At 60.6% G+C, this 27,105-nt stretch overlaps 7 protein-coding genes and 1 non-coding gene across 8 annotated transcripts; 5 read left to right on the top strand and 3 right to left on the bottom strand.

Annotated features, from left to right (window-relative positions):
- Positions 1–60: 60 nt before the first annotated feature.
- Positions 61–4,334, bottom strand: BXZ73DRAFT_90245 (ribosomal RNA-processing protein 12; the record flags this gene model as incomplete). Its single annotated transcript, XM_048025567.1, has 12 exons — positions 61–177; positions 242–615; positions 669–876; positions 939–1,309; positions 1,364–1,480; positions 1,532–1,862; positions 1,886–2,101; positions 2,152–2,481; positions 2,536–2,770; positions 2,822–3,567; positions 3,616–4,148; positions 4,208–4,334. 12 exons carry the CDS (start codon positions 4,332–4,334, stop codon positions 61–63), a joined length of 3,705 nt encoding a protein of 1,234 aa, XP_047877655.1.
- Positions 4,335–4,677: 343 nt separating this feature from the next.
- BXZ73DRAFT_47432 (uncharacterized protein) lies at positions 4,678–6,793 on the top strand (the record flags this gene model as incomplete). Its single annotated transcript, XM_048019874.1, has 11 exons — positions 4,678–4,739; positions 4,788–4,874; positions 4,930–4,971; positions 5,024–5,051; positions 5,104–5,269; positions 5,308–5,309; positions 5,332–5,416; positions 5,471–5,558; positions 5,611–5,677; positions 5,731–6,054; positions 6,110–6,793. The coding sequence occupies 11 exons, from the start codon at positions 4,678–4,680 to the stop codon at positions 6,791–6,793; spliced, it is 1,635 nt and encodes a 544-aa protein (XP_047877654.1).
- Positions 6,794–7,372: 579 nt separating this feature from the next.
- BXZ73DRAFT_77843 (uncharacterized protein) lies at positions 7,373–8,413 on the top strand (the record flags this gene model as incomplete). The annotated part of the gene is made up of 5 exons (XM_048022739.1): positions 7,373–7,522; positions 7,575–7,746; positions 7,821–7,886; positions 7,929–8,030; positions 8,079–8,413. The coding sequence occupies 5 exons, from the start codon at positions 7,373–7,375 to the stop codon at positions 8,411–8,413; spliced, it is 825 nt and encodes a 274-aa protein (XP_047877653.1).
- Positions 8,414–10,438: 2,025 nt separating this feature from the next.
- Positions 10,439–11,343, bottom strand: BXZ73DRAFT_101759 (uncharacterized protein; the record flags this gene model as incomplete). Its single annotated transcript, XM_048015001.1, has 5 exons — positions 10,439–10,578; positions 10,642–10,725; positions 10,788–11,125; positions 11,180–11,208; positions 11,287–11,343. 5 exons carry the CDS (start codon positions 11,341–11,343, stop codon positions 10,439–10,441), a joined length of 648 nt encoding a protein of 215 aa, XP_047877652.1.
- A 262-nt stretch (positions 11,344–11,605) lies between these two features.
- On the top strand, positions 11,606–11,687 carry BXZ73DRAFT_t108. The gene has a single exon. It is a non-coding gene; the product is annotated as a tRNA-His (tRNA).
- Positions 11,688–13,516: 1,829 nt separating this feature from the next.
- On the top strand, positions 13,517–18,462 carry BXZ73DRAFT_47521 (adenylate cyclase-like protein; the record flags this gene model as incomplete). Its single annotated transcript, XM_048019890.1, has 4 exons — positions 13,517–14,114; positions 14,165–14,322; positions 14,377–15,977; positions 16,041–18,462. The coding sequence occupies 4 exons, from the start codon at positions 13,517–13,519 to the stop codon at positions 18,460–18,462; spliced, it is 4,779 nt and encodes a 1,592-aa protein (XP_047877651.1).
- A 399-nt stretch (positions 18,463–18,861) lies between these two features.
- Positions 18,862–21,817, bottom strand: BXZ73DRAFT_101757 (glycerol-3-phosphate-acyltransferase; the record flags this gene model as incomplete). Its single annotated transcript, XM_048015000.1, has 10 exons — positions 18,862–19,504; positions 19,611–19,623; positions 19,683–20,164; positions 20,223–20,315; positions 20,365–20,505; positions 20,562–20,572; positions 20,631–20,956; positions 21,024–21,068; positions 21,121–21,164; positions 21,693–21,817. 10 exons carry the CDS (start codon positions 21,815–21,817, stop codon positions 18,862–18,864), a joined length of 1,923 nt encoding a protein of 640 aa, XP_047877650.1.
- A 315-nt stretch (positions 21,818–22,132) lies between these two features.
- On the top strand, positions 22,133–22,994 carry BXZ73DRAFT_47349 (signal peptidase subunit; the record flags this gene model as incomplete). The annotated part of the gene is made up of 5 exons (XM_048019862.1): positions 22,133–22,275; positions 22,327–22,400; positions 22,451–22,527; positions 22,579–22,694; positions 22,868–22,994. 5 exons carry the CDS (start codon positions 22,133–22,135, stop codon positions 22,992–22,994), a joined length of 537 nt encoding a protein of 178 aa, XP_047877649.1.
- Positions 22,995–27,105: the final 4,111 nt, after the last annotated feature.

The raw sequence follows: 27,105 nt of genomic DNA, 5'->3' as shown, positions 1-27,105 counted from the left end.
AGATATCGAAGAAGACACAGCATAGGGTACGTTAATACAGGCCGTACAGAAACAGTATACTCAGCGCTTCCCTGCGATACCAATCCGCTGCCCCCGGTTCTTTTTGCTCGCAGCCTGCGAGAGCGACATGTACGCGTACGGGTCCACCCCGCCCTTTTTGACATCCCCTCCCGCTTTCTGCACAGAGAAGCGTCGGTATGTGAGAAAGACGGCATGGGCCAAGATACTGGGGCGGACTAACCTTCGCCTTGAACTCGTGTCCGAACTTCGGCTCCTGTTTCTGTCGTGCAGAAGGCTTCTTGCCTGCCGTCTTGCCCGCCTGCGCGTCCGCGTCCGCCATTTCGACGTCCGCCTCCGCGTCGTCGGCCTCGCGCCGCCGCTTCTTCGTGTCCTTGTTAAACTTGACCTTGCCCGTCACGCCCCGCCGGAAGCCGTCGACGGACGTGAGGCCCTCGCGGTACGCATCGCCCTCGACCCGCATCTTCGCATCCTCCGCGTCCGCCGTCGCCGCGGCGCCTTCGTCGTCGGAGCCGTCGATGACCATCTTGCCGGTGTCGTCGTCGGTCTTGAACCGCGCGGCGTCTTGGCCGGGCTTTTTGCGCTTGTGGCTCGCGGCTGTGGGCGGTCAGCAAGGTGTACACGGCGCGCAGAAAGGACGGGACGCGCACTGGTGACATGGGTCGCCGCGCCGGAGAGCAGATCCATGGGCTCGTCGTCGTCCACGCGGAGTCGCGCGCCCGCCTTGTCGTCTCTCCGCTTGGGCTTCCCTGCGCCCGGCGCCGGCGCGCCTTCGTCGTCGCTTTCGTCGATCTCGCTCTCGCTGCCATACAGGACGTCCTCGAACGCGTCGCCGGCCGCGGGCTTGGCACGCGGCACCTATGCGCACGTAGTTAGTATTCCATGGCGCCACATGATAGGAGGGTGGATGGAAGCCGCACCTCGTCGTCATCGTCGGCGCCTTGGGCGCGCTTCTTCTTCGCTCTGTCTTTCCGCTTCTTGATGTTGAGAAGGACCTTCCGCGCCTCCTCTTCCTGGGCGAACGAGTACACGTCTTCCCACCCGAAGCGTCTGATCATGCGCTCGAAGATGTGGCGGACCTTCGCCTTGAAGTGGTTCTTGTGGTCGTGGGACCACCGGAGAAGGGCCGGTACGAGATCTTTGAGGTACGGGCGCAAAAGATTGGGGGATATCGTGTGGATTGCGAGCTTGACAAAGCCGAGGACGGACTTCACAATCTCGCGGTTGGCGGACGTGAGGAAGACCAGCAGGGTGCTGAATATCTCCGACGTCATGTTGGCGGAGATGGAATCTACACAACGTCGTTTACCATCGCAGTGGGATAAATCAAATGAGATCCACGTACCCTTGAACTCGAACACGAGACGGGACAGTGCGGTCACCGTGGCACTGATCATGTGCGGTGAAGCACCGGCCAATCCACCCGCAACCATTGTGAGGTACTCCTCGACGTTGGCAGTCGCTACGCAAACTCATATCAGATAGTGGCATGACAGGAGCGCGTCGAACATACCATCGTCCGCGCCGTCTTCGTCCATGTCTTCGAGCATCTGTCGTTTGACAGTTCCTCCGGCCTGCATCTTCTTGCCCATCGCCACAACGAGATCGAAAGCGGCGTTGCGCGCCTTTTCGGACGGCTCCTTGGTGCCTAGCACGGCCTCGGGGATGACGGTCGGAATGAGATGCAGCGACTCGGTGGGGATAACGCGGACAAGCGCGGTGAACAGGAGCATGCGGTCCTTCTTCGCTGCGGCAGCGAGACCGTCCACTAGTCCTTCGAGCTTCTGGAACACGGCGGCGGCGTCGGCGGCGACTTTCTCGCTCTCGACGAGGCGGGCGAGGATCTTGTAACCTCTCTTCTGCACACCGTTTCCTTGCTCTCTAGGACTTCGGAGGAGAGACACATGTCGAACAATGCCGTCGCGTCTTCAGACGAGAGGTAAGGGATGACAAGGAGCAGCAAGTCTTGGGTGACGACGACCATGCTGTCTGACGCAGGGCCCTTCCCAGACGCACTTGTCTGTGCTTTGGCAAGGTTCTGTTTGAACAGCGCAACAAGCTTTTGGTACGCTTGGGTGACTGCCTGATGAATATATTAGATAGGTTGCAGTAAGCATGCGGTACATAACTTACTTTGGCATCCGCAATCGAAATCCATGCGCCAACTACATCGCCAACCATGCGCTGGTTATCCCGCCCAACGCTGCCGAACACGTTGAAGAGGACAGCGAGCCAGCTGTCGCACTGGGCACGAAGGAACGCCACGTTCTCTTGCGCTTGCTCAGTCGAGATATGATCCGCTCGGACAGACTGAGGAAGCCTGGCGATCTTATCCGGGTCCTCGCTGGCGAGTGCGACGTTAGACTCGACCAGTATCTTGAGAGCGCGGAGAACCGCAGGGCGCAGCTCGGGTTGTCCATATAGCAGCTGAGACAGCAATTGAGCAAATTGCGCATTCAACGACTAGTAGAAACGTATCAGCCAGCTCATTTCTGTCAAATATTTGAGTCACTATACCTTCTCGAGATCTGCAGGAGCCCAGCAGTACCCCGGGAGACCAACCCATATTTGTTCGACGAGCACACTCCAAACCTTTGCCTCCGATTGACGTCCTTCAGCGTCCGCCGTGGTTTGGAGATCGAACATTCGTTCCGTTAAAGGCACAAAATAAGACAGGAAGTGGCCGAGGGGGGAGGGATGAGGCTGGGCAAGCAAAGGAAGCAAGAAAGCCCGAGGTTCGCGACCGGCTTGCCTGAAAAGATTATTAGATGAAAGTAGATTACGGACTCGGTGGGAAACTGACCTATCTGCTGCTTCCAGGTTCAGGGGAAGCAGTCGCAAAAGCACTTCAGGCCCAAGCACACGCATCGCTGCGCTGAGGAACGCGTCCGCCGCTTCCTTATGTTCAAAGGTTTTCTGAACTCGCAATTCGGACGCCTTCTCGATGAGTGGGACTAGGAGCTGCTCTGCTGCCGTAGCGTGGTCCTTAGACCCACCACGGTAGCGTAGGTTCTCCATAAGTGCAGTTGAGACCGCGAATATCCCTGGGATAGCGGAGGCGTAAGGAAGCGAATCGAGAGCTTTGGCCGTCTGCGCAACGATCTTGCCAATGGCAGACTTCGGTTCCGAAGAGTCCCTCTCTTTGACAGCGGCGGTAATGAGAGATGGAGTGAAGCAGCGACTGAGAGTGGAGAGGGCGTCGGCAGCTGCCTTGCGCGTCGACGTATCCGAAGAGTCTAGCAGGTTCCAGAGCGCTTTCCAGACCTTGTGTACCTCTGGAGAGCATTCTTCTGGGTTGGCATGGTAGTAAGCGAGCATGGTGCTTCCAAGCACTCCAGCCCATGCCGAGGTAAGGGCGGAGTCGCTTCGAAGGGGCGGGGAAGAGAGGATGACTTTGAGTAAGTCGGACATATGGGACTGCAAATCCACAGTCGGGTCCTCCGTCGAAAGCGCAAGAAGGTCGGAAAGGATGGAATATGCTGACTGGGACAAATAAGGGTTCCCGAGACGGGGAAGGAGGAGCATAGAGGACGTGATGGCCGAGAAGGACTACGAGCAGTCAAAACCAGCATTCCGAGATGACCAAATGCGACTCACCTCGGCGGGAAGAGTAGGGAGGACGGGGCGTAGGAATGCGAGCAAATAGATAGCCGCTTCTGATCCCTCGTTCTCAGCCTTCTTGCCCTTGAACTTGGGCAGCCCACCCGCACCGAGCTCCGCGAGTGCTGCCTGGACCCATTCTGCAACCCTGGACGCGTAAGGGTGTTTCGAAAGCGGAAGTGGAGGCGAGGAAAGAACATCCTTGACAATCTCAGCTGCTTTCTTCCGGACCTTGGGACGTGGGTCGAGACAGAGTTGCACGATGGTCATGAAAGCCTGGCGGAGACCCTGAGTCTCAAGGTGAGAGCGATCGAGAGCAAGGAAGATGGCGCCATAGAGAGTGAGTTGAGAGCGGAGGGGTGGCGCATGGGCAGATAATGAGGGAAACAGAGGGGATGTCAAGGAGACGATGGTGGTGAGGTGCGAGAGGATGACCGGTTGGGGAACGTATTGCGCGACGGCAGCGAGTAGATAGAGGACCGAAGGGAGGATATCGCCTTCACCAGAGCAGGACCAGACGCCCGGGAAGACTGGAGGGCCCCGTCGAGGGTGGTGATGAGAGCGGCGAAGTATGCGGTCGCGGACGGACTTGTATTCTGCTCGCGGAAAGTGGCCTCGATGGCTCGGAGGAGAGTTGCGGGGGCCTTTTGATGTGCAAGAGAGGAAGTGGTGTGAGGCCGGATTTTGGCGAGGACAGACTCGACGCTGTCGGCCATGGCTGCGAGGGTGTAGATTGTCTGTTGCTACCGTGCGAGACGAGGCAGAGGGCTCGAGATCCGTCGTCGATTGCTCGAGGCAAAAAACTTGTGCTACAATCGCACACGTGCCTGCCTCCGGGCCGATCTCCGGGCCGTCCGGTTGCGATGATGCACGACGCTCCGACTTGCTGCCACTACAGCCACTACCGTGCGCAGCGGGGTGACCCACCCGGTCATCCAGCCCGGCCATCACAGACTATCCCGGAACGCTTGCTTGTACTCTTTCTCTACCCCCAACCCTTCTATTTGTCCGCTACGAACGACACCTAAAGCCGCGAGGCCCCTCAATAAGCCCTCCGTCATGGTCTCGCCGACGGAGCCCCTTGTTGGTTCCCCGACGCCATGGTCCTATATGTTCATACGGTAAGGGGCCCGTCTGCTTGTGTTTCTCGCGGGCTCACAGGCATGCAGCTGGCTGTTCAAGTTTGTGCTGAAGATATTCTACGGTACCATTGTCGTGGAGAACACTGAGAATATTCCGCCGAGAGGAACACCATGGTGCGTCTGTCATTTGTGATGCTCATGCACGGTGCCGAACGTTATTGCACTCTAGCATCGTCTGCGCAAACCACAGCAACTCTCTCACTGACGCACTGTGAGTAATAGCCTGAAGTTGTCTTCACCTGCAGGAGGTCAACTTGCTACAGACTGCTTGTGACCTCGATACCATCCCGGGTCTGTTCTGGTCCCTTTCACGGGGTTGTAAAATTTGACATTAGTGATATAGAGACGCAATCTTCTGCGTTTGACGGCCAAGTCGACTCAGTTCGGCAAGAAGACGTTTACCAGCTGGCTCATCGAGTCAGCCGGGACAGTGCCCTTGAAGAGACGGAAGGATTTCCCCGACGGTCAGGCGGATAATTCGGAGGTTATGCAACATCTCATCGAGGCACGTCGCTTCCTATTTTTCCTTGGGCATACCGCGTTCAAGACGTATTGAAACCTGTGTGCACAGGCGTTGGAACTGGGTGACGCTGTGTGCCTCTTCCCTGAGGGTATGAGCAGGTATCATCCCACCATTGCTCCTCTGAAGACCGGAGGTCAGCACTGTCGCATGATACCCAAAAGCGCATGCTGAGATCCCAGTGTGCCAGTCGCCCGCCTGGTGTCCGACGTCCTCACACGCAACCGCCACAATCCCGAATTCGAGATCGACGTACTCACATGCTCTATCACTTACATGTCAGGTTCATCATTTCTCTCAACGGAACTAGAAGTTCATGAATTTCTTCAGGCACCGGCAGCATTTCAGGTCAGACGTGCTGGTGACATTCAATTCTCCTATGAAGTTCACAGTGAAGGTAAGCCGGTCCTAGTCTTGCGGAAGCAGGAACTAACGCACATGTACATCCAGGACAACCCAGAGCTTCTCGCACCCATCGACTTCCAGGATATAAGGGAGCTCACGGCCAAGATGCACCATCAAATCAGTTCCGGCACGTTGGATGCACCTTCTTGGAGACTTATTCGCAATGCCAAGCTTGCTGCAAGACTATACGCTCCTCTAGGCACGACCATGTCATTAGGCGACTATGTGCGGGTTGTCCGAACCTTCCTCGAGGCTTTCAAGGTTGCCGAAGCACCCAGGACGGACCCGGGAAGCGACGGAGACAATGTTTCCATCGAACAAGAAGCTAGGGAAGACGCGAAGATCGTGCAGCTTGGGCGAGATCTACAGGTTAGGGTTGTCCTTCTGGTTCAGAGCACACAGTAGCTAACGTTGCACTGCACAGGAGTACCAAGACCAGCTCGTCCGCTGGGGCATCAAAGACGACCGCATACGCCGCCCGTTATCCCGAGCCGTCATTCTCTACCGCCTCTGCATCCGCGCCGTCTGGGCCCTCGTCCTTGTCACCATTTCCCTCCCTGGCCTCCTCCTCTGGCTCCCCGTCTTCGCCACCACCTTCGTCGCCGTGCACCAGTTCAAGCGCACCGGCCCCGTCTGGGACACATGGGACGAAATCGCGCAGTACAAGCTCACCTACGGCCTCATCTCCGGCCTCGCTGTCTGGTTGCTCGTCGTCCTCGCGACTTTTCCCGTCGCCCTCTTCACCGTGCCGCTCGTCCCCGCCGCGATGTGGATGGGCCTGCGCTGGATGGAGGGCGCGGTGGCCGCGGGCCGCGCCCTCGCGGCGCTCGCGCGGCTCCTCTGGGTCGGCAAGCCCGCGCTGCGGGGCATGCGCGAGCGGCGCGAGGACCTGCACCGGCGTGTGATGGAGCTCGCGCTGGGCACGCTCGGGCTCCCGGCCGACCCGGAGACGCACTTTGCGGAGGCGGGCGGGTGGGAGAAGGGCCGGGTGCAGGGGCGGTGGGCGAGCAAGGCGAAGTACTTCTCGGTGCGGAGGCGGAGAAAGCGGGACTGGAACGAGACGCTGCGACTCTACGACCAAGTGGACTATCCGGAGGGTGAGGACTAAACGCCCCGAAAGACCCTATTGACACGCAGACTCTGGTGGAAGAAAGAACGATCTATTGGCAAGTGGGTGGAGATATCCAGTGCACATAGTTGAGGAACCGTTCTTGCATCGAGCGTTAGAAAGGAACTGAGTAAACGTATCAAAGAACAGAAATCGTTTTGGTGTCTCGTGACGATGATAGTGGCCGCGGATGAGGTGATTGGACGTACGGCTCCATACGCCCGATGAGTGTTTTGTCTTCCTCGTTCGACGCCCTCGAGGACAGAGTAGCCGAAAACTACATGCAGGTCTACATACTCGAAGGAATGGGATCGTGAAGCGTAGAGGGACTCCTGCATAAAGCCCGGGCCGACAGTGGCCGCCACTGCCTTGGCTGCTTCGTCGCCAGTGACTGCCCCTGACTCCACTCTCCCCGAGTAACCAATCGTCTCCTAGACTCGCTCTGATCAGACCCACATAGCAGCGCAAAGGACAGTCACGTACCTCACGATTTCGGAGACGTTTGAATGGCCGTGCGAGAGGCTCACAGCAGCGCGCTCACACCCATTCAGGTCGGCCCATTGGCTCACCGAGGACGACATGGATTCCTTCTTCTACCAGCGCGAAAGCGACCCCACTGTTAGTCTCGGAACCATACCTCATCTCCCCGCGCAAACCATGCAAGAGTTCAAATGGCGGGCCGCCAAGCACTTGGACGAGGAAGTGCAAGACCTGGTGACAATGTGGAAGGTATGACCCTCCCCCTACTCAGAGCATCCGGGTGAGCATGGTGATTGTCTAGCTGAATAAAGAGCATCCTGGTACCATAGAAGGGGCGGATAGGCTCAGTAACACGCTCGTGCAGACCACCCTTGAGCAAGTTGCCGAGCTGGAGGATTCAGATGATGCCCTGCGTCCCCTAACGTACTTAGGCCCCTACGGTGTCAGGATCCTGATCACACTTCCTGCTGTTGGTGAGCATTTTCGCTTGTTTTGGCGTATCTAGGGCTGACCTTTGTTCCTGCGCGTGCTACCTGCCGATTTGTAGCATGGTATAAAAAGGTCTACCGCCGAGTGTGGAAGGAGCGGGAGAATCCTTTCGAAGAACGGGATGGTGTTTTCTATGTCCGCGATAACATAGACCGCGTTTTTACAGCATTCAGCTCGAAGCTGATTGTTCGTGACGAGTACAACCGTCTGTGGGATTTTCTTGCCGAGCATCCAACGAATCTTGTTGTCATTGGCCAACCCGGTATCGGTCAGTGCCACAGAATATACTTGAACTAAGCTCATTGTTGTGGCACAGGGAAAAGCCTTTTTCTTCGGTGGGCCTTGTTGAAAGCCCTGTCGCTCCAGCAGCCGGTTGTCTTTGCTGCTTCTGCTGACAACTTTTACTATTTCAATCGTGGCGGTGCCAAGGCCCTTACGGCAGGATCGCTACAGGCAGTGCCAGCCGGGACATTAGGTCTTTTTGACCCACCCTCCAATATCAAGAACTATCTCTTCGACATTGCGAACCTCACCATCGTCCTCACCTGCTGTCCTAACTTGGACCACTACAAAACATATCAGAAGGAGCTGGACGCCCAGTTTTGGTCCATGGACTGTTGGTCAGAGGAAGAGATTATGTTACTTCCGTGAGTGACTACGTTGCCTTAGAGTCTTCCCTTGCCTCACCCGTTTCGTCTTCTAGACGGGGTCGCGATGGGTTATATGACCCGATAGAGATCTTTCGATTCTTAGGACCATCCGCACGTGCATGCATGAAGTCAATCAAGCGGAAGCAAGGCCTATCGCAGGACATTTCTAAGCTCCCTCCTCGCATCAGGATCAATCTCGCCCATACATCATCTATTGTGGAGGCGTTTAAGGAATTCTCAGCCTACGATTTGCCTTTCGACTCAGGCTTTGATCAATATCTCTTCGTACAACGCACCGAAGCAGCACGACCATCGCACACCCTCGAGGAGGCCACTAAATGCTCCATTCCTACGCCGTACCTTCGCCTCCGAGTTGCTCAATTCATCGCATCGGCCGGGGAAGCCGAACGCCTCGCCATGTTCAAGGCGATCTCCCCGCTGGGAGACCTTGCTGCCCCCGTTTTCGAGACGTTTACCTTGGCTTGGTGCACTCGCGAGCCACTCCTCTGTACGCTCAGCACAGAACAGCTTAACTTTACCCTTCCTCCCCTCGCCGCGACCATATTTGACGAGGCATCGCCGCTCCATGACGTGCGCAACCGACTCTTCCTTGCACCTGCAGGCTTCCCTACCATCGACGCCTTCGCGGTCATAGAGGACTCGGCCGACGTCGGCCCCACGTCATTTTTTTGCAAGCCACGCTTTGCAGAACGCACCCGATGCGAGGCGTGGTATCCGGACGGTCATATGGGCGCTCTTCAACGCACCGGAGCCGCCGACTGGCGTCCGCCTCTCCTTCGTCTTTGTGGTTCCCGACAGAGACGTTGGCGAGAAACTGGCGCATCGCTTCGGCGATCGCACGGAACACCGTTGCTCCTCCGGGAACACGGTCCCCATTGGCGTTGGTTATGCGGTCGTCGCGGAACACATCCGCGGAAGGTCGAAGTTGGTAAGCTGCATTTGACACGCGCGGGGTTCGGCGTTGCTGACGGGAATCTCGGAAATTCAGGTCACGGCGAACGAGATCGAGCTTAGGTTGGAGAGCGATTACCAGAAAACAGCTGTGACCGAGGATGAGGAGGAAGGGGGAACGCAGGCTGGATGGCGTTGTTCGAGTCATGTTCAAGGCTTCTTTGCGTTATTTCTTTAAGTGGCGAATGCGATTGGGTGTATATGGACCACACGGACTCTGTACGATGTGCCTGCGCGTCCGCCTCCCACTGCCGAAATCAACCTTGCCCGTCGCGCCACGCCGGAAGCCGTCGACGGACGTGAGGCCCTCGCGAGATGCGTCGCCCTCGACGCGCATCTTCGCATCCTCCGCGCTGTCGCGGCGCCCTCGTCGGAGTCGGAGTTGTCGATGACCATCTTCCTAGCGCGTCATCGTCGGTCTTGAACCCCGCGGTACGGTCTGGCCGGGCTTTTTGCGCTTCTTTTTGGCTGGCAGTTGTGGACGGTCAGCAAGGACTAGACAAGCAGTTTGCATACCGGTGTGCCGTGACTCCGGGCTCCCACGGCGAGTAGATCCATAGGCCCGCCTTGTCGTCTCTCCGCTTGGGCTTCCCAGCGGCCGCAGCCGAGGACTCGTCACTCTCATCGACCCCGCTCTTGTTGCCGTAAGGGACGTCCTAAACCGCACCCCCCGCCATATGCGCGGCACCTGGCACCTGGATGCATCAGTGCGCTGAAAGCTGCGAGGGGTGGTCGGAAGCCGCACCTTGTCATCATCGGCGGCGCCATAGACGCACTTCTGTTCCACTTCTTGATATTGAAAGGGGCCTTCTGCGCACTGCGACCGGCTATCCGGAGGGTGGGGGCTAGACGTTGACCCCATTGGCACTCAGACTTTGGTGGAAGAAAGAAGGATCTATTGAGGAGATGGCGGTGCTGCGGTGGGAACATACAATACATATATCTGAGGAGTTCTTATATCGAACTTCGGGCGAGAAAGAGGATAAGTAAACATATCAAAGGGCAGGAATCGTCTATGTCTCTCATGATGATGGTAGTGGCGTCGGTGTGGCGTTCAACCGCGAATGGGGCGATAGGCGCGGTTGCCCGCGGCCCAAGCGTGGCCCCTGGCGGCGGACATACCAGTGGTAACGACACCGGCGGTAACAAGGAGTCCCAGAACCCATGAGACAACGTTGAGGACGTAGGCAAGGCCTGTAACGCGACAGAACACACATGTAAGTCAACGTTCAGAAACGAGGGGTCCAAATTGCCTACCGGGGCGGGCGCGGTCAAACGTGGGATACATCTCCGTGCGGTAGAGGTGGGTGACCACAGCGAAGGAGATCATCTGCGACAGCACTGAATGAAGCGGGCTCGAATGTCGCATCTAGCTCGGTATGCGTAGAATGCGGAGTACTCACCGTGCAATGCCACCAACACGGACGCAGACTTCCAGATTCTTCTCCGGCGGGAGCGGGTTGTGACACCGAACAGGATGGCGAGACAAGAGACGATGGCAAAGCCGATGCCCAACTCGCCAAAGTACCCGGCCGTGCTCCAGATCATGCAGAAAGCCTTGTTCTCCTTGTCGCAGCCATCGGCATCACGCATGGGGAAGCGGCGGCAGGAGTAGTTGGTGTATGAGATTGTGCTGCCATTGGGACCGGGCCAGTCGATGACGCTGAGCTCGCAGAGCTGGTTGAGGCCGATACTGACGACGTCCTTGGTGTGGAAGATGTCAGGGTTCTTGACAACGAGCCTGGTGCGGGTTGTGAGCAAAAAGCGTGAAACGGAAGCCTAGTCGGACACAAACCAGTCGGGTCGCTGGACGGAGAGGATGTTCTGTGCGGCCCGGGGGAGATTAGGACTCGGGACGTAAAAGGGTCATGGGAGACGCGGCACGCGAGGATCTGCACTCACCAAAGTGAGAGTGGCGGCGACGGCGAAGAAGGCGAGGATGTACGAGGTCTTTCTCATCGCTGGCGTGTGGAGGAGGGGAGGGAGGGGAGGAGGGTGGTGGTGGTGGAAGGGAACAGGACCTCCTGCGAGCAGGCCGGGTTATCGAACCCCATTGAATAATGGAGGCGACCAGAGTCTCGACGCAGTCCTTGCGGTCGGCGAACTGCCGCGGCAGATCTCGTGCACACGCCCACTGGCCACGCGTGCGCTGCGCTCATGTATGACGTAGTGGGGGAGTCTCTTCTCATTATATAGTTATAAGTAAGAGGTTGGCAGTAAGGTCCTTGTCGATTAGTGGTTAGATCATCACGTTGTGGCGACACGAATCCGTGAAGACGGAGGCTCGAATCCTCCCTGGGACATGCTTTTGCATCTATCTTTGGGGTCCTGGAGGGTGCCTGCACACATATAATTCTGTTCACCGGGCAAGGTCATCGGCATGTATCGCCTGTTTCCGGAGTTTTCAGTAGATGCGTGAGAGACTCAAAACGTTAACTGCGGAGAGAGTCGCGTCGTAGACACCCATTGCGCGAGCCACACGAATGAAGACGAGCCTCTGTATACAGGAAGAGTCTGCATCCGATAAGTACACAACGATAGGTATCTGTCTGGCGTGCGCGATGGAGGCTGCCAGCCACCCGGTTATCTCTGTTGCCTGGCTGCGGCCAGCAGGAATATTGAGCATTAAGCTCCGCTCCTGCCAGACACCAGCCGGCTGCGTCTACGTCGCCTTGTACGTGTGGTCCTGCCGAAGACCTCGGAGGGTTGCACACAGCTCGGGCGGTGTGATTGAGATAGATTGGATGGGCCGCGGACACGCAGTCGACATCGAAGGCGGAGTAGGGCTCGCCTTGGTAACGTGTGAGTCGAAGGCCAGGCTTGAGACCTTGAGGCGCAACGAGAACAGACGTGGGCTGCCGCCAGGCTGGAACAGAGGCGACCGCGTCGGCGGGGGCGTGGCGCAGCAGTTGAGCTCGTTGTTACGTAAGACGCATTTGAGCCCGGAGAGGAAAGAAGCCGCCACCGATCCAAGCGCGGGTGCCCAGCGTTCGCCCTGCGCGAGCCGTCCCTCCCTCGTCCCACCGCGCCCGACTCCCGCCCTCTGCGCCCCTCGCGCCCCCGCCTCTCTGGCTGCGGCCTCGAAGGCTTGCAACCATGCCTGCCAGCCTACTTTCACGTGCACCGACCCCCTCCTCCTCCTCCATCTCCACCGTCTCTACCATGCAGACCTCCTCCCAGCACAAAGACTGGCCCAGAGTCGTCCGGAGCCCAATGGATGTCGAACTCGATCGGGTCGACTACTCTGACTACGACAGATCCTCTTTTGTGGACGACTCGAACGGCTCCCTGATCGCACCATGGGTTCCCCCGTCCGAACCGGTGAGTGTCCCACGTCTTGAGAGTAGGGCAACAGATCCGCGCGGGGAACTTCTCTTCACTTCGCGGGGACCCACTTCTTCGCCCGCCTTTGTTTTGGTCGAAGGGCGTGTGTTGGGGCAGGTCGCCGCTGAGGACAGCCGCTGTACCTTTGCAGGATACATGCGGTGCATAACGCAAGAACTTCCCCGAGGGGCATCTGCTGCCCTTGGACATCGGGCTTTGCATGCACTTGGTGCTTGATTCCAGGAGCCAGCTTGCCGTGTCGACGTTTTGTGTCCGAGACCTCTGTGGCCTCTTCATGCCGTCTCAGGTGCCCGAAATGCTCCTGAGTGATGGCTGTAGAGCCGGGTCGGAATCTCTCCACGTTAATATGCTTGTCTCTCTTCTGGACGTCATGAAGGTGATATTGACTTGTATGACACAGCCAACTCCCCCACCAAAGTCGTCGGATCGTTTCTCAGCCCACAATTCCGCGTCGACACTTCGCAATCCGTCCTTCTCGAGCAGTATGTCCGCACGACCGTCGGAACCAAATCTACCCTCTCGAGACAAGAAGAACTCGGTCATGTCGATGCTCAAGATGAGAAAATCGTTTCCTCGCCTTCGTCCCCAGTCTCCCCCGGAGGCGCCTCCTACGGTTCCGAGCCGCGATGTTACATTTCATCCCGTCCGATTCACGAAGAAGAAGGACAAACTTAAGAGGTATCTGAACATGGACCCTCCCCCTCTTCCTCCCAAAGACGATGATATCAGACTTGATACCAACGTTGACTACATGGAGGGCATCGTCGACCCAACGGCGCTCCCCGTGATGGAAAACACCTCTCCTGGGGCAGGGGCTGACGGGTCCCACCAGTCTGGTTCGGACGCGTCTTCGGCACGGAATGGTACTTCCTTCAGTGCATCATTGACCCTCGGCCACCCCTTCACCAACCTCGACCCATTCCATTCACCTTCCCAACCGCGACGCACGAACGGACACTCCCGACACGAACTCAAAGTCTCCCCGAAGGCCGTTCCGCGACATCAAAACGGCACCCGGGACACGGACGCAGGTTGGGGGAAATCCCCGGCCCCGCAGGCCGTGCCACGCGTGAATGCAGACGCTGTGCAGCACGAGCAATCCAATACATGGATAGCTCCGGAGAGTTGGGCGGTGGACGGCGAACCTCGTCCAGACAAACCGGACGGCTCGGCCGATTCGGACGGGGAGGACACTCAGATTTCGACAATCATCGCAGAGAATACCTATCATATCCGGATCTACCGCTCTGACAACACGAGTCACAACATCTCTGTCTCGAACGTCAACTTGACAGTCGACGATATCAAAGGCCATCTCAACGAGAAATTGCTGCTCGAAGCCGACCCCAAAGCGCACAGTTTGATCTTCAGGGAGCGTGGCAGGGGTATGGTCATAGTTATTTAGATCGCTCTGCCTGCTGACGTGCTTGTTTAGAACGTGTTTTGGCCTCGACGGAGAGGCCGGCGGATATAGTGCGCCGCCGACTGCTGCAAGCGGGTTATGAAGAGTCGGATGGGTTGAACACGATTGGGAGTGGAGATATCCGGTTCCTCCTCAAGTTCATCTACAGAAGTGCTGTCTTAGGCATCGGGGTACGTCCACGTGATCGCGCTACCTATAGCTGGTCTTTAACACGTCTAACACAGAAAGAGATGGAGTTCGATGACTACACTGTCGTCGACCTTACGGGGAAAGGTCTCAACGCGGTACCACCCAGCTTGTACCTCCAAGGCGCAGCTATTGTTTCGCTGAACCTATCCCGTAACCCTATGCTGGAGGTTCCCCTCGACTTCATCCAGTACACCACGTCCCTTCAAGAGCTCCGAATGTCTCACATGGCGCTGAAGCGAGTCCCTCCAAGCGTGCATCACTGCAAGAGCCTCCAGCGCCTTGACTTGGCGTGCAACCGCATCGGGGACCTTGGAGATGCAGGTCTTGCAGATCTTCCGGAGCTCTCACATCTCAGGCTAGAGAACAACCGCATAGATAAACTCCCCCCGTACTTCTACCGGTTACGCCAGCTGCGAGACCTGAATATCTCGAACAACAAGTTCGACCACCTCCCCCCCAGCATTTACGAGCTGCGCAATCTCCGTCATCTGGACGCATCGTTCAACACGATCTCGGAGATCTCAGCCAGGATCGGTCAACTAGCAGAACTCGACTCGCTGACGATCATTGGCAATCGAGTGTCAAGGTTACCGGTTGAGTTCGCTCTCCTCAAAAACCTGCGATTCCTCGACTGTCGACGTAACAACATCACGGATATATCGATAGTCTGCACACTCCCAAACATCGAACAGCTCTTCACGGATCATAACTCCACACATGCTTTGGACGTGTCATTTGGCCCCGCCCTCAAACAGCTCGACACTTCTCATAACGACATCACTCAACTCAACCTTATCCCTGGACCACTCGGATCACCTTACGCCCTCACTACTCTCGACCTTTCCCATGCGAAGCTCTCCTCGCTAGACGATCTCGCTCTCTCCCAGCTTTCCGTTCTGCAGGTTCTCGACATCGACCACAATTCCATCCGTTCCCTCCCGGATAGCCTCTGCAGCTTGACCCGGCTCAAGTATTTGTCGTGCTCCAACAACCACTTGTTCAAGCTACCGGCGCAGTTGGGGAATTTACAGTTCCTGGAAGTTCTCGAGGCGCACAACAATGACCTTTCCGAAATTCCCATGAGCCTATGGCACTGTTCGTCCCTCGAGGTCCTCAACGTCACGTCGAACGTGATCAGCACATGGAGTCTACCGCTTGGCTCCATCGATTTGGATGTCGCCAACGCTTCCCTGTTGGGCAGTTCCATCAGCCTGATTTCGGAGAGGAAGTCGTCGAACTGTTCCTTGACTGAGTCGTCCCTCCCCGCCCTGGTCTCGAAGCTGAAGAAGCTGTATGTCGGTGAGAACAGCTTGACGGCAGACAGCCTACCTCCCTTGGCGCTCCTCAGGGAACTCCGAATCCTCAACCTGTCCTTCAACAATATCCAGCAACTGCCAAGCAGCTTTTTCCGCAACCTCACCCGCCTTCGCGAGCTCTACGTGAGCGGGAACAACATCTCCGCCATCCCGACAGAGCACCTGCAGCACATGACGAAACTCGAGGTGCTCTTCCTGAACGGAAACCGGTTACAGACCCTACCTCGAGAAATCAGCAAGCTGACGAGCCTGTCGGTGATGGACGTCGGGAGCAACTCGTTGAAGTACAACATCAACAATTGGGAGTTTGACTGGAATTGGTGCGTCGTTCACTTCCTCAGCTGCGCACGTGAACTCACACGCTCGACTTTCCCATTTTTCAGGAATTTCAACACCAACCTGCGGTACCTGAACCTCTCTGGGAACAAGCGACTGGAGATCAAGCCGAACGGCACCAAGCAGAGTCAGCCAAAGAAGAAGAATCCCCGTCTGGATTTCGATCCTCCCGATCCTGCTGAGCTCTCCCAGCTGTCCGGATTTTCCAACCTCACCCAGCTGCGCATTCTCGGTCTAATGGATGTCACCATCAGCACCCAGGCGAACATCCCAGAGGAGTCCGACGACCGCAGGGTGCGGACCTCCATGGCGGACGTCAACGGCATGGCCTATGGTATCGCCGACACGCTCGGGTTGACGGAGCATCTCACCATGATCGATCTCGTGGCTCCACACTTCCGAGGTCAACATAACGAGGCCGTCTTCGCTATGTTCGGGCGCGCGTCCCACATCGCCAGCAACAACCGACTCACGAAGTTCCTTCACGATCACTTTCTCGACATCTTCCAGACGGAACTGTACAAGCTGGGAAGGCGCCTCCCGGGAGGGGTCTGCGACGCCCTGCGCAGGTCATTCCTCGATCTCAACAGGCAACTCTACGACCATCTGTACTCTACAAACGCACGGAAAATGTCGAGGAGTACGTCGGGGACCACGATACTACCGACCGTGAAGGAAAGAATCGGCGCTTCGGGGATCGTGCTGTACTTGGTGGACAAGACGTTGTACATCGCGAACGCGGGGAACGCACTCGCCGTCATTTCGAAGCAGGGCATCGCGTACCTCGTGTCTCATAAGCATGACCCCTTCGACCGCGACGAGACCGCGCGGATACGGCAGGCGGAGGGTTGGGTCTCCCCGAAAGGGCTCGTCAACGACGAGATCGACGTCTCGCGCTCGTTCGGCTTCTTCAACCTCCTCCCCGTGGTCAACGCAAAGCCGTTCACGATGAAATACGACCTCTCATCCGCAGACGAATTCGTCATCGTCGGCAACCGCGCCCTGTGGGACCACATCTCGTACCAGACAGCGGTCGACATCGCGCGCAAGGAGCGGGACCCTATGATCGCTGCGCAGAAGCTCCGGGACTTCGCCATCTGCTACGGTGCGGAGGGCACGACCATGATCATGATCATCAAGGTTTCCGACCTCTTCAACCGCTCGCTGCCCCGCGACCCCCAGTTCTCCCCGGAACCGATCATCCCAGCGGAAGTGTACGACGCCCTGCGGAAGAAGAAGCCGATCACCAGTCGAGAGGTGTCGCGCCTCGAAGACGAGGTCATGGCGCCGACCGGACACGTCGCACTCGTCTTCACGGACATCCGGAACTCGACGCACCTGTGGGAGGTCAACCCTGGGATGCAGTCCGCGATGGTGCTCCACAACAACCTTCTGCGGCGGCAGCTGCGGTTGTGCGGCGGGTACGAGGTCAAGACCGAAGGAGACGCGTTCATGTGCTCCTTCTCGACCACGACCGCCGCGGTGCGTTGGTGCATGAGCGTGCAGAAGCTGCTCCTCGAGCTCCCTTGGCCCCTGGAGCTCCTCGAGTGCGAGGACGGGAAGGAGGTCTACGACTCCAAAGGCCGCCTCATCTGCCGAGGGCTGTCTGTGCGCATGGGCATCCACTGTGGCCAGCCGGTGTGCGAACCCGACCCGGTCACGGAGCGCATGGACTACTTCGGGCCCATGGTCAACCGCGCGGCGCGCGTGAACGCGGTCGCGGCGGGCGGCCAGATCATGTGCAGCGCAGACGTCGTCAAGGAGATCAACGCGAGCGTACTCGGTTCGCAGTCCCCAACCGAGTACACGCACCTCCAGCCCGTGCGCGCGGTGGAGGAGATCCGGGAGATGGGCGTGCAGCTGTACCCGATCGGCGACATGAAGCTCAAGGGCCTCGAGGTGCCCGAGTACCTCAACGTGCTCTACCCCGTCGAGCTCGCCGGCCGGTACATGATCGACCAGTTCGACGCGGTCCCGACCGCGTCCGACTCCCGCGTTCAGTTCCGCGTCGAGCAGATGCGCGAGCTCGGCATCCTCTGCGTCCGACTCGAGACGCTCGCGAACTCGCAGATCTTCCGGCCCGCGACTGGCCGCAAGGGCAGCGTCGCGTCCACGATCGGCGGGGACGGCGCGGCGCAGCAGCCGACGGCGGACTCGTTGCTGGTCGTCTACCAGGACCCGAACCTGTACTTGCCCGTGATGGACGAGACGTCGACGGACGCGCAGCTCACCACCGTCCTGCACTCGCTCTCGCTCCGGATCGACAACGCGCTCTCGAAGCTCGCGCTCCTCCACATCGTCAAGTCCGAGACGGCCGTCGGCGGACCCGACCTCTCGCTCCGGGACCACATGCTCTCCATCCTCCGCCCGTCCGTGTACCCTCTGGACGAATGCGCGCCGCCACCGTCATCCTCTTCCGTCGACTCGCTCGGCTCCCCTTCCTCCTCTTCCTCAGACACTGTGGTGTAATTTATCCGGTCATTTTTTCGCCCCCCGCTTTCACGCACCTCTGTACTCTGTCCGTCCCCACCCCTAGATCGTTTGTGTATACCCTTGTAGGCTCCGCACGCATCACGCTGTTCACTGTACTGTACGTTGTTATCATTATTTGCTCCGACCGCGGAATACAATCCAACCAGCCACCCCCGCTGCGTGAACTCCATCTAACCAAGAGATTTTGCTCGAGAGAGATTAGTATGAGATGATAGACAGAACAAAAGGGCGTCGAGGCCCTAGATCTCAGACCCCCTTCCAAGATGCGCCATAAGCTAGTCTGTAGCTCCATATATATCCAACCCGTGCGTTCCGCAGAACCGCACTGAGCCACACCCTCCATCCAAGCCAACCCGCAACCGCAGGTCCCAAACCCTAGTGCCCGGCGGTCTCGGTCTCCCATCCCTCCGCGTCGCTGCCGACCGCCGCCGCCGCCGCCCAGTCGACCTCGGCGGGGCTCTCGAGCGCGCGGACCTGCGCGCCGCGCGCGCGCAGGAACGCGACCACCTCGCGCGCGTGCCGCCACCCGTGCGGCTCGTCCCCGTCCCCGTGCGGCTCGTCGACGACGCCGCCGCCGTGCGCGCGCGCGAGGTGCGGCGCGGCGCGCACGCGGGCGTCCGCGGGGGCGCGGGCGAGCTGCGCGAAGAGCGCGGCGAGCGCCTTGGCGGCCTCGACGCGCGCGTGGAGGACGTGCCGGACGAGGCGGCGCGAGGGCGGGCGGCGGCGCTTCGTCGGTGCGGGGCCCGGGCTCGGGCTCGTAGCGGTGGTGGTGGGGGCGGGGGAAGAGGGGGCAGTCAGCGACGGGGACGGTGTGGAGGCGGCGGCAGCGGAGGCGGAGAGCGACGTCGAGGAGGCGGAGGGCGTGAGCCGGGCCTTGGCCTTCGTCCGGTCCACCCACGGGTTCTCGGGCGGGATCCGGGGCGTGGTGTACTGCGCGAGCGCGGTGAGGGAGACGTCCCACCGGCGCGGGGCCCACACGCCGACGAGGACGCGCCAGGCGGCGACGAGGCGCTTCGCGCTGGGCGATCGCAAACCAGCGAGCGGGCGCCAGGCGGGGCAGGGTGGGCAGGCAGGCAAAACGTCAGATTGGGTCGGGAAGACGCGAAGGCGCGACGGAAACTCACCGGCCGTAGCTGTCTGTGGGCATCACGTCAGTGACGGCACGGGCCGCGGACGTCGGGCGTGGAGAGACTCACTGTTGATGAGGCGGTTGTGGTACATGGCGAAGACGTAAACGAAACTGCCTGCGATGAGCGCGCCGATTGGGGAGTACCAGAGGAACGCCCAGACGACGAAGAAGGCGACCGGGTACATGATTAGCAGCAGGAGCAGGCCGAAGACGACCTTCATTTGAGCCTGCGTTTCCTCTTCCTCTTCGGCCAGGCGCGCTCCATACCGGGCCATCATGTACGCCGGTGCGTGCAGGACAAGGGGAAGGATCGCAAAGGGAAGATGGACGACGAGGGCGATGGAGTCCCGCACGAGGATGCTCAGCGTCAGCAGCCGGCTGGGAAGAGGCACAGGCTGTCGAGGATCGAGGGTGGCAGGGAGCGGCAGTGAGGCCAGCGTGGCATTCGTCAGGTGCGTCGACTCCAGGAGGGAGTAGTAGGTGAGCAGATGGCGCTTGATAGCGTTGATGTTGGGAACCAGGTCAGGTGTCGAGAAGAGGTCAACGAGGCTGGGTGTGCGGCCTGTGATCGGTCACGGACGAAGAGAAGTAGCGGGACGGGACGTACGTTTGCGAGATGGGCACGAACTCGTCCAAGTTAATGGACCGGTCTCCGGGCCACAGAAGGTCCCGTGCCATCCGAGCGGAATACAATGTGTCCCTGGGTTTCGGTCAGGACCGGGCGGGGCAGACGCGTCGTCACCACTGACCAGTCGGGTGCGTTAATGGTCGCTTGCACGAGCTCCCTTTCGATGGCCGCAGTCAAACGCTTCACTGTCGCCCGTGGGGCACCCTCTTCGTCGGACATGAACTGGTCCATGAAGTCTTCGGCTTTGAGCGGCTGGCCAAATCTGACGGATGTACGTTAATACGCCGGGGGCCTCGAAAGAGGGTAGAGCGGACTGACTCCAAGATGACCTATGCCGCGACCGCGTGAACGAGGATCCTCACGAGCGGTCTGGGCAGCACGACTGACCTGGCTCCGGTACTTGGACTTGTTCGTGTACACGATCGCGGCGGGGACGATCACCACGCTCTGCGCGCCCGCGCTCGTACGCCCGGGCTGCTCCCTCGCCCACTTCATGAACTCGAGCGCGGCCCACGCCGCGCCGTCCTTGACCTGCATGATCTGCGGCTCGGTGTAGCTGGTGCCCTCCGGGAAGAGCGCGACGGCCTCGCCGTGGGCGAGGGCCTCGAACGTGCCGCGGAAGAGCTTGCGCTTGTCCGCCGCCTTGCGGTCGACCGCGATGTTCCCGGCCGAGGTGAGGATGGCCTTCACCGCCGGGTGGGCGAACAGGGACGCTAGAAGGCGGTCTCAGCGGGCGCACGTACGGGGAACGCCGGGGTGCCCGGCCGCGCACGCGCGCACCTTTGGCCCAATAGTGGAGGACGCGCTGATAAGGGAACGCGCTCGCTGCGTGTCGGTCAGCGGCCGCTGTGGTGGGTGCGCGAGACGGGTGACGTACAAAGCACGGCCGGGTCGAGCATCATGTTGTGGTGGGTCGCGGTTCTGGGAAGGCGGTGTGAGTGCTGGAGAACGCGGTGGGCAGGTACGCGCCCGGCGAGAGCAGGGTCGGGGGATGGGCTGACGGCGATCATAGCGGGCCTAGAGCTCGCGGAACGCGTCGCAGACGACGGCGCACAGGAGGGCAGGGAGCCCGGTGCGACGGGTGAGAGGGAGGGCGCGGGCTAGAAGCCGTAAACCACCAAGATTAGAAACTGAAATCGCGCCGCCGACAGCAGTGGACAGCGTATAGTAAACGCAGAGCTTAAGATATCGCCCCCTTCCCCGCCTCGTGGTGGGTGGCCTGCACACGCGAGCACACAACCGCGCGACACAGAACGCGCCGACTGCGTGTTCGCAGCACGCATGAGAGGCGCGCCACGAGGTGCGTGGGTTCGCTGGACAGGGAGTGGGAGTGGGCGGAGAGGGTGGAAGATGCCCTTCATTCGGCGCTGCGCTTGCGGGGGAGCGGGAGGAGCGTCTGCGGGCGAGGGGATGTATGCACTTGGAGACACTGGGAGACGAAGCACTCACACGATGATAGGGCCATCCTTGGGGACATGCTCGCCGCCGATGACATGGACCTCGGTGAAGAAAGAGATTACGGCCCAGCCAGCGAGGCGGCGGATGAACTTGTGGAGATAGTAGCCGTCCGCCATGGCGGGTGGAGGAGGAGGTGCACCGAGGAATCCGGAGCGAGGAGGGGGACGAGATGTTTGGGGGATCAGGGAAGAGGTCGGGCAAGACGGAGCTCCTGACGAGCTGGCAGACCGTCGGTGGCCGCTGTCTCTGTCGACCTCGGCCGTCTTCCAGGCGCGCGTTCCCTGCCGAGGCGTCTCTTCCACGTGCGCCGTACGTGTCTGCCCGCGCTCCCAACGCTGGCCTCGCCACTCGCCACTTCGCTCCTGCCATCTCCTCCTCTTGGCTCGTCTGCGCTGCACAATCACATACCAACGGAAGGAAGGACGGCCACCATGCACACTGTATACTCACGGATTAACAATGTCTCTGCCATGGTCTCTACCTGTGTTATGGTCCTCCTTGGTGCCATCTCCTTGTCCTCCTTCCTCTTCACCGCCGATCCAAAGGGGGCTATTGGGGTCTCGAGCATCAAAGTGTAAGCCTATCTTATCTGTGTGTGCTCCCGTCTTCATATCTCCGCCTGTAGTTTCCCCGGAAATGCACGCCGATATGCGAACAAGCACCAAGACTTCTCGTTCGTGAACTTCAACATCACCGCAGGTCAGCTGCTCGTTTTCACAGACCCACGATCATTCTGAACCCATTGTCAGACCTGTCGCCTCTGTTCAACTGGAACACGAAGCAATTGTTCCTCTACGTGAGCGCGGAGTACGAGGGCACAAAAGGGGTGAGCCCCATCGTTCGCACCTATCTCCCAACCTTCTTACCCCGTGAACAGACCAAAAACGAGGTTGTCATCTGGGACTCCATTGTTCGCAAGAAGGAGGATGCGATGCTGCAGAGTTTTGAGGGCAAGAACAAGTATGCGTTCCGCGAATTGAGCGCTTCCTTCAAGTACGTGTTCTATCTGCCATTGTGGTGTTATCATGCACGGCCACGTATGGCGTGCTACGATCCGCATGTTCCCAGACCAAGATTGGAGTCGGAGATCATGTTCGGGGCGCACGCGTGTGCCCCACTGCGGTTTTCATAGCACGACATTGTTCGCTGACCACCCTGTTTTTTAGGCACGCGGCACCAGCTCATTACACGCTCAAGTACAATGTGATGCCATACGTGGGCGTGCTGACGTACGGGGAGGCGGCGCGCACAGAAGAGCCTGTATCTTTCCCCGAGAGCCACGACCTGTCATAGTTCGGGGCTGGGGTCTTTGCACCCCGCTAATCCCAACGCGCCGCCTTTGTGCGCCCGCACATCGCACCGCGGCGTGCATTGTTGTCGCCTTAACTTATCCATATGGAACCTACGCCGTCTGAGTTTGGTGGTGTGCTCGGCGCGCGCTGTGGCCAGACGCTCATATTGGGCTGCGCTGAGAGCTCGGTCCATTCATCCGAGAGCGTCACAACGGATGCGGTTCGTCGCCCCGACTCCGTCTCGCGGTGGAGACAAAGACTGATTGATGCCAGGCTTTTCTAGATCACTCTGGTAGCTCTCGGTGGCCGTAGAGCGGGGAGAGAGACAGGCTCGCGTTCATTTACCGCTGCTCCGGGAATACAAGCAGATGGCCCGAGACAAAGCGCACCACGATTGAGGGCGGTGGGTCGGACGAGTGCATTGAACGTGCCAAGTACGTTCATCGCACTCAGGGTTAGTCCAGGGGCACGTTCCATTCCTTGGATCCCCGGCGGCCCAGTGCGCGGTCTGGCTCGAAGCCCGAACGCCAGGTAGCCGGCTGTGTCCGCACTGTGCCCGGCCGGCGACCCAAGTCTGACGCGGGCGTTCGCGAACACGTGCGTCCCACCCAGCGGACGTCGACACTGCGCTCAACTCCGTTCTTGTTCTCCCTTTAGCGCACGTGGTGGGGGGGAGGCTGCAGCGCACCCTCGCGCCCTCGAGCGTCGTCCACGCTGCTCGCTCCCGGACCCATGTGGGCCAGTGTGGCACGCCAGGCTCTTCGCTGCGACGATCCGCAGCGGCCGAGCCCGCCCCGACCGAGACAGCGTCGGGGTGGGTGGGCCGTTGGCACTGACTAGATCTTCGCGCCCCACGCCCGCGCGCATGCCCTTTCATTTCGGATCTTGGACCCTCGCTGGCCGCCGCCCATTGGCGATAGCCCACCACTCGCGCAGGCGCACGGTCGCTGACGACGTCGATGGCTGGATCGATAAGTTCATGACGCCCGCCCGCCCGGACGGGATCGCGGGGCGTGGACGGTGCACGGGGGACGGGGAAGCGTCCGGGCCAGCGCCCAGGGCGGCCGGGCGACGTCAGCGACGAAGCGCACCGCAATCAGTCGCCTTCCCGTTCCCTGCGCCCAACTCCAGCGCGCCTCCGCCCGAGTCCGAAGATGTCGCAGTGCGGGTGGGGGCCGACGTCGTGCCTCAATCCCTCGCTCGCTCGTCCGCCGATGGACTCGCCACAGGGTCCTGCGCCTCTCCCCCGGCCCAGGCTAGAGTTGGTGCAGACGGTTGGGATGCGCCCGTTTCAGCGAACGTGCTTCGTCCCCCGGCTTCTTCCAACGTCACCTCGCGACGTCCACGGCAGTGCGCGCTAGGCCAGCCCAAGAACGCCGAAGCGAGCTGCGCGCGCGCTCCCACTTTTCAGGCTTCAGCTTCAGTGCCCAAGCGCTCACTCCTTCGAGTCTGCACGCTGGAGTCCCCCGCGGAGTCGCACCCAGGCAACCCGCGGCGGGCCTGCGAAGCCCGAGGCGCGCGTTCGCGAAGCACGCACGAGGGGGCGGCACGTCGCGTGCACTAGTCGCGAGCAGTGCACGGCGGGAGGCGCGAGGGCGATCCAGGCCGACGCGAAGCACGGTCGAGCGGGGTGCAATCCAAGCCCGACCCACTCCGCGGCGGCGGCGCAGTCGGTGCTATATCGCGCTCCCAGCAGAAGTGTTCACCGGCGCTGGTCGCGCCCACGCCCACGACCCGCCGGCGGAGCTGCCTCATCCGGCGGCGAAGCCGGACGCGGGAGAAGAGCGCGTCCCAGATATTAGAGCACGACCGTGCCGGCGCGCCGGGCGGCGTCTGCGATGGCCATATGCACGCCCCCGTCTGGGGGTGCGCCGCCTGGCCACGCGCGTCGCACGAGGACGAGGGCCTGAAGGTGATCCAAGCTGAGCCCATCAGGCGTCGCGGATGTGGCCAGGGTGGACGGGCCTCCCGCCGGCACGGCTCGCTGGAGGGGCTCGTCGTCGTCGTCGTCGTCGTCGACCGGTCCGTGCGCGTACGCCAGGCGCGGATTCGAAGTAGATGCCGGGCGATCGCGCGCGGGGGGCATAGCCTGTCCGCGCGCTGGCATGGAACACCTCGCCGAGGTTTGGTGCGAAGTTTCCGGGGAGCCGGGTCGTCGCCGCCGCGGGCGCATTTGGTAGCCGAGTCGCCAGTCGACGTTCGATGGTCGACGCGGGCGCTCGCGCGCGCAAGCTGCGAGTCGCAACATCCACCCCCGCGGCCACTCGAACCGATGGGCAGCGATGGCCGCGATGGCACGGATCCACCTGCACGCTCGATTATCCCGCCATCGTCCAGCCGTCCGACTTCTTAAGTCCGCACGCGCCTCGCTAGAAGCCCGGGCGCTGCGACGAGAGAGGCGTCGGTGGGCGCGCGCACGACGTCGGGCGGCCGCTACCCCCCCTCGCCCCAATCCCAAAACCCCGTGAGGCACCCTCGCTCGCCCGGGGCCCACCCAACTGGCGACGGCGCCCTGCGATGGCGATTGCGCCTTCGTGCGCTGATCTTCTCCCGTCGCGGTCGGCGCTCGCGCCCCGTCGCGAGCCCACCCTGCCCTTCCCCCCGCCGCTAAGTATATGAATCACGATCATATGTATGTGGCTTCTCCGCGCCCCTGCGGCTTCACGAGTGCGCGCGCGTGCGCGTCCTGATTTCCGTGCGCGTTCACATACGCGGGCGGCCGCTGGAAGTCCGCGCGCGGGCGAGCGAGCGAGCGAGCGACGGTGCGCCTCCCCGACCCCCCCCCCCCCGGACGCGCGTGCATCGTCCGCGACGGGCCTCTCGGCCGGGGCGTCGACGTCGTCCCGCTTCTCTAGTCTCTCTCCGCCGCGTGCCCGTGCTCACCGAAAACCGAAGAGCGAAAGGGCTCGCCTGCCTGCCGACGATCCTGTTCAATCTCCTGCGTCGCCCGAAGTGAGATCAGATCATCGACGCCGACCGTGACGCGATCCGTCATCATGCACACAACCCCTCGGAGCCCGCGTGGCGACTCGCCAGTCGAGACGCTTTCGCGGCGGGCCCGTACGTCCATTCACTATTCTCGTTTCCTCACCCACCCCCCTCCCCCGACTGGGAGTTGTAGAGCGCAGTGAACAGACTCCGGTCGAGCAGGAGCGGGCGGAAGTTTCTGGTCGGGAGGCGGCGCGATTCCGATGTGGAACGCACGGGCCCGCGAAGGGGGGTGGAGCCGAAAGCTTGAAGCTTGAGGCCTGGAGGCCCGAAGCTCGACACAACATACCCAGCTGCGTCGACCTCCCGTCTTCTTTCCCTTTTTCCCGCCTCGCGGCGGGGCCTGCGCGGCGGCAGCCCGGAAAGGGAGGCTCGGGCGCAGGCACCGCAGGGCGAGCATCAGCACCAGCCCCAGTCGCGACGCGGACGGCGCGTTTGGCGTCGCCCCGGAAGGCGTATCACTATCAGGCGCGTTCCGGAAGCCCGCCGCCGAGTGAGAGGGGGGTGGGTTCGCAGAAGGGTCTGAGCTGATGCGAAGCGCGCGGGACCCTCGCGACGCGACGCGACGCCCGGGTACGTCCTCGACGTGCACAAGCCCGGGGAGATCGCCCATGGCTATGTTAGCTGCACCGCGCTCGGCGTTCCCAACTTATCCCAAGCGTGCGCACGATCACCGGGGGCTCGGTGCGCCTTTTCGTGCGTACGTACCGTGTCGGGCGCGCCTGACCGTTCGAGCAGTCCGACTCCCCTCCGCCGCGCCGAGCGCTCGTCCCGGGCAGCGAAGGAAATAACTTGGCCCCGTCCGTGTGTGATCGCGACCCGAATTCGAGGACGGCGAGGGCCAATGGAACGCGTCAATGGCGCACCGCACGTCGGGGAGCGTAGAGCGGCCGGCGCCGCGCCCCACGCGCGGGACACGCACGGGGGCTGCGTCGGCGCCCGCGACGACCAGAGAGAGTGGACGTGGACAACGGGCACGGACGCGGACATGGGCCATGCACGGCGCGCACGTGGAGGCGGGCTCGCTCGCGCGCGGTGGCGGGACGGCGTCGGGGCGATGACTCTCTCTCTCTCTCTCTCGCGCGCGCGGGTACGGGGCGTAGGTCGCGTGGTGGCGAAGCTGC

The sequence above is a fragment of the Epithele typhae genome (assembly GCF_022376455.1).
Source record: "Epithele typhae strain CBS 203.58 chromosome Unknown BXZ73scaffold_26, whole genome shotgun sequence".
In the NCBI taxonomy this organism is placed as follows: Eukaryota; Fungi; Basidiomycota; class Agaricomycetes; order Polyporales; family Epitheliaceae; genus Epithele; species Epithele typhae.
This window is presented reverse-complemented; position numbering and strand designations above follow the sequence as displayed.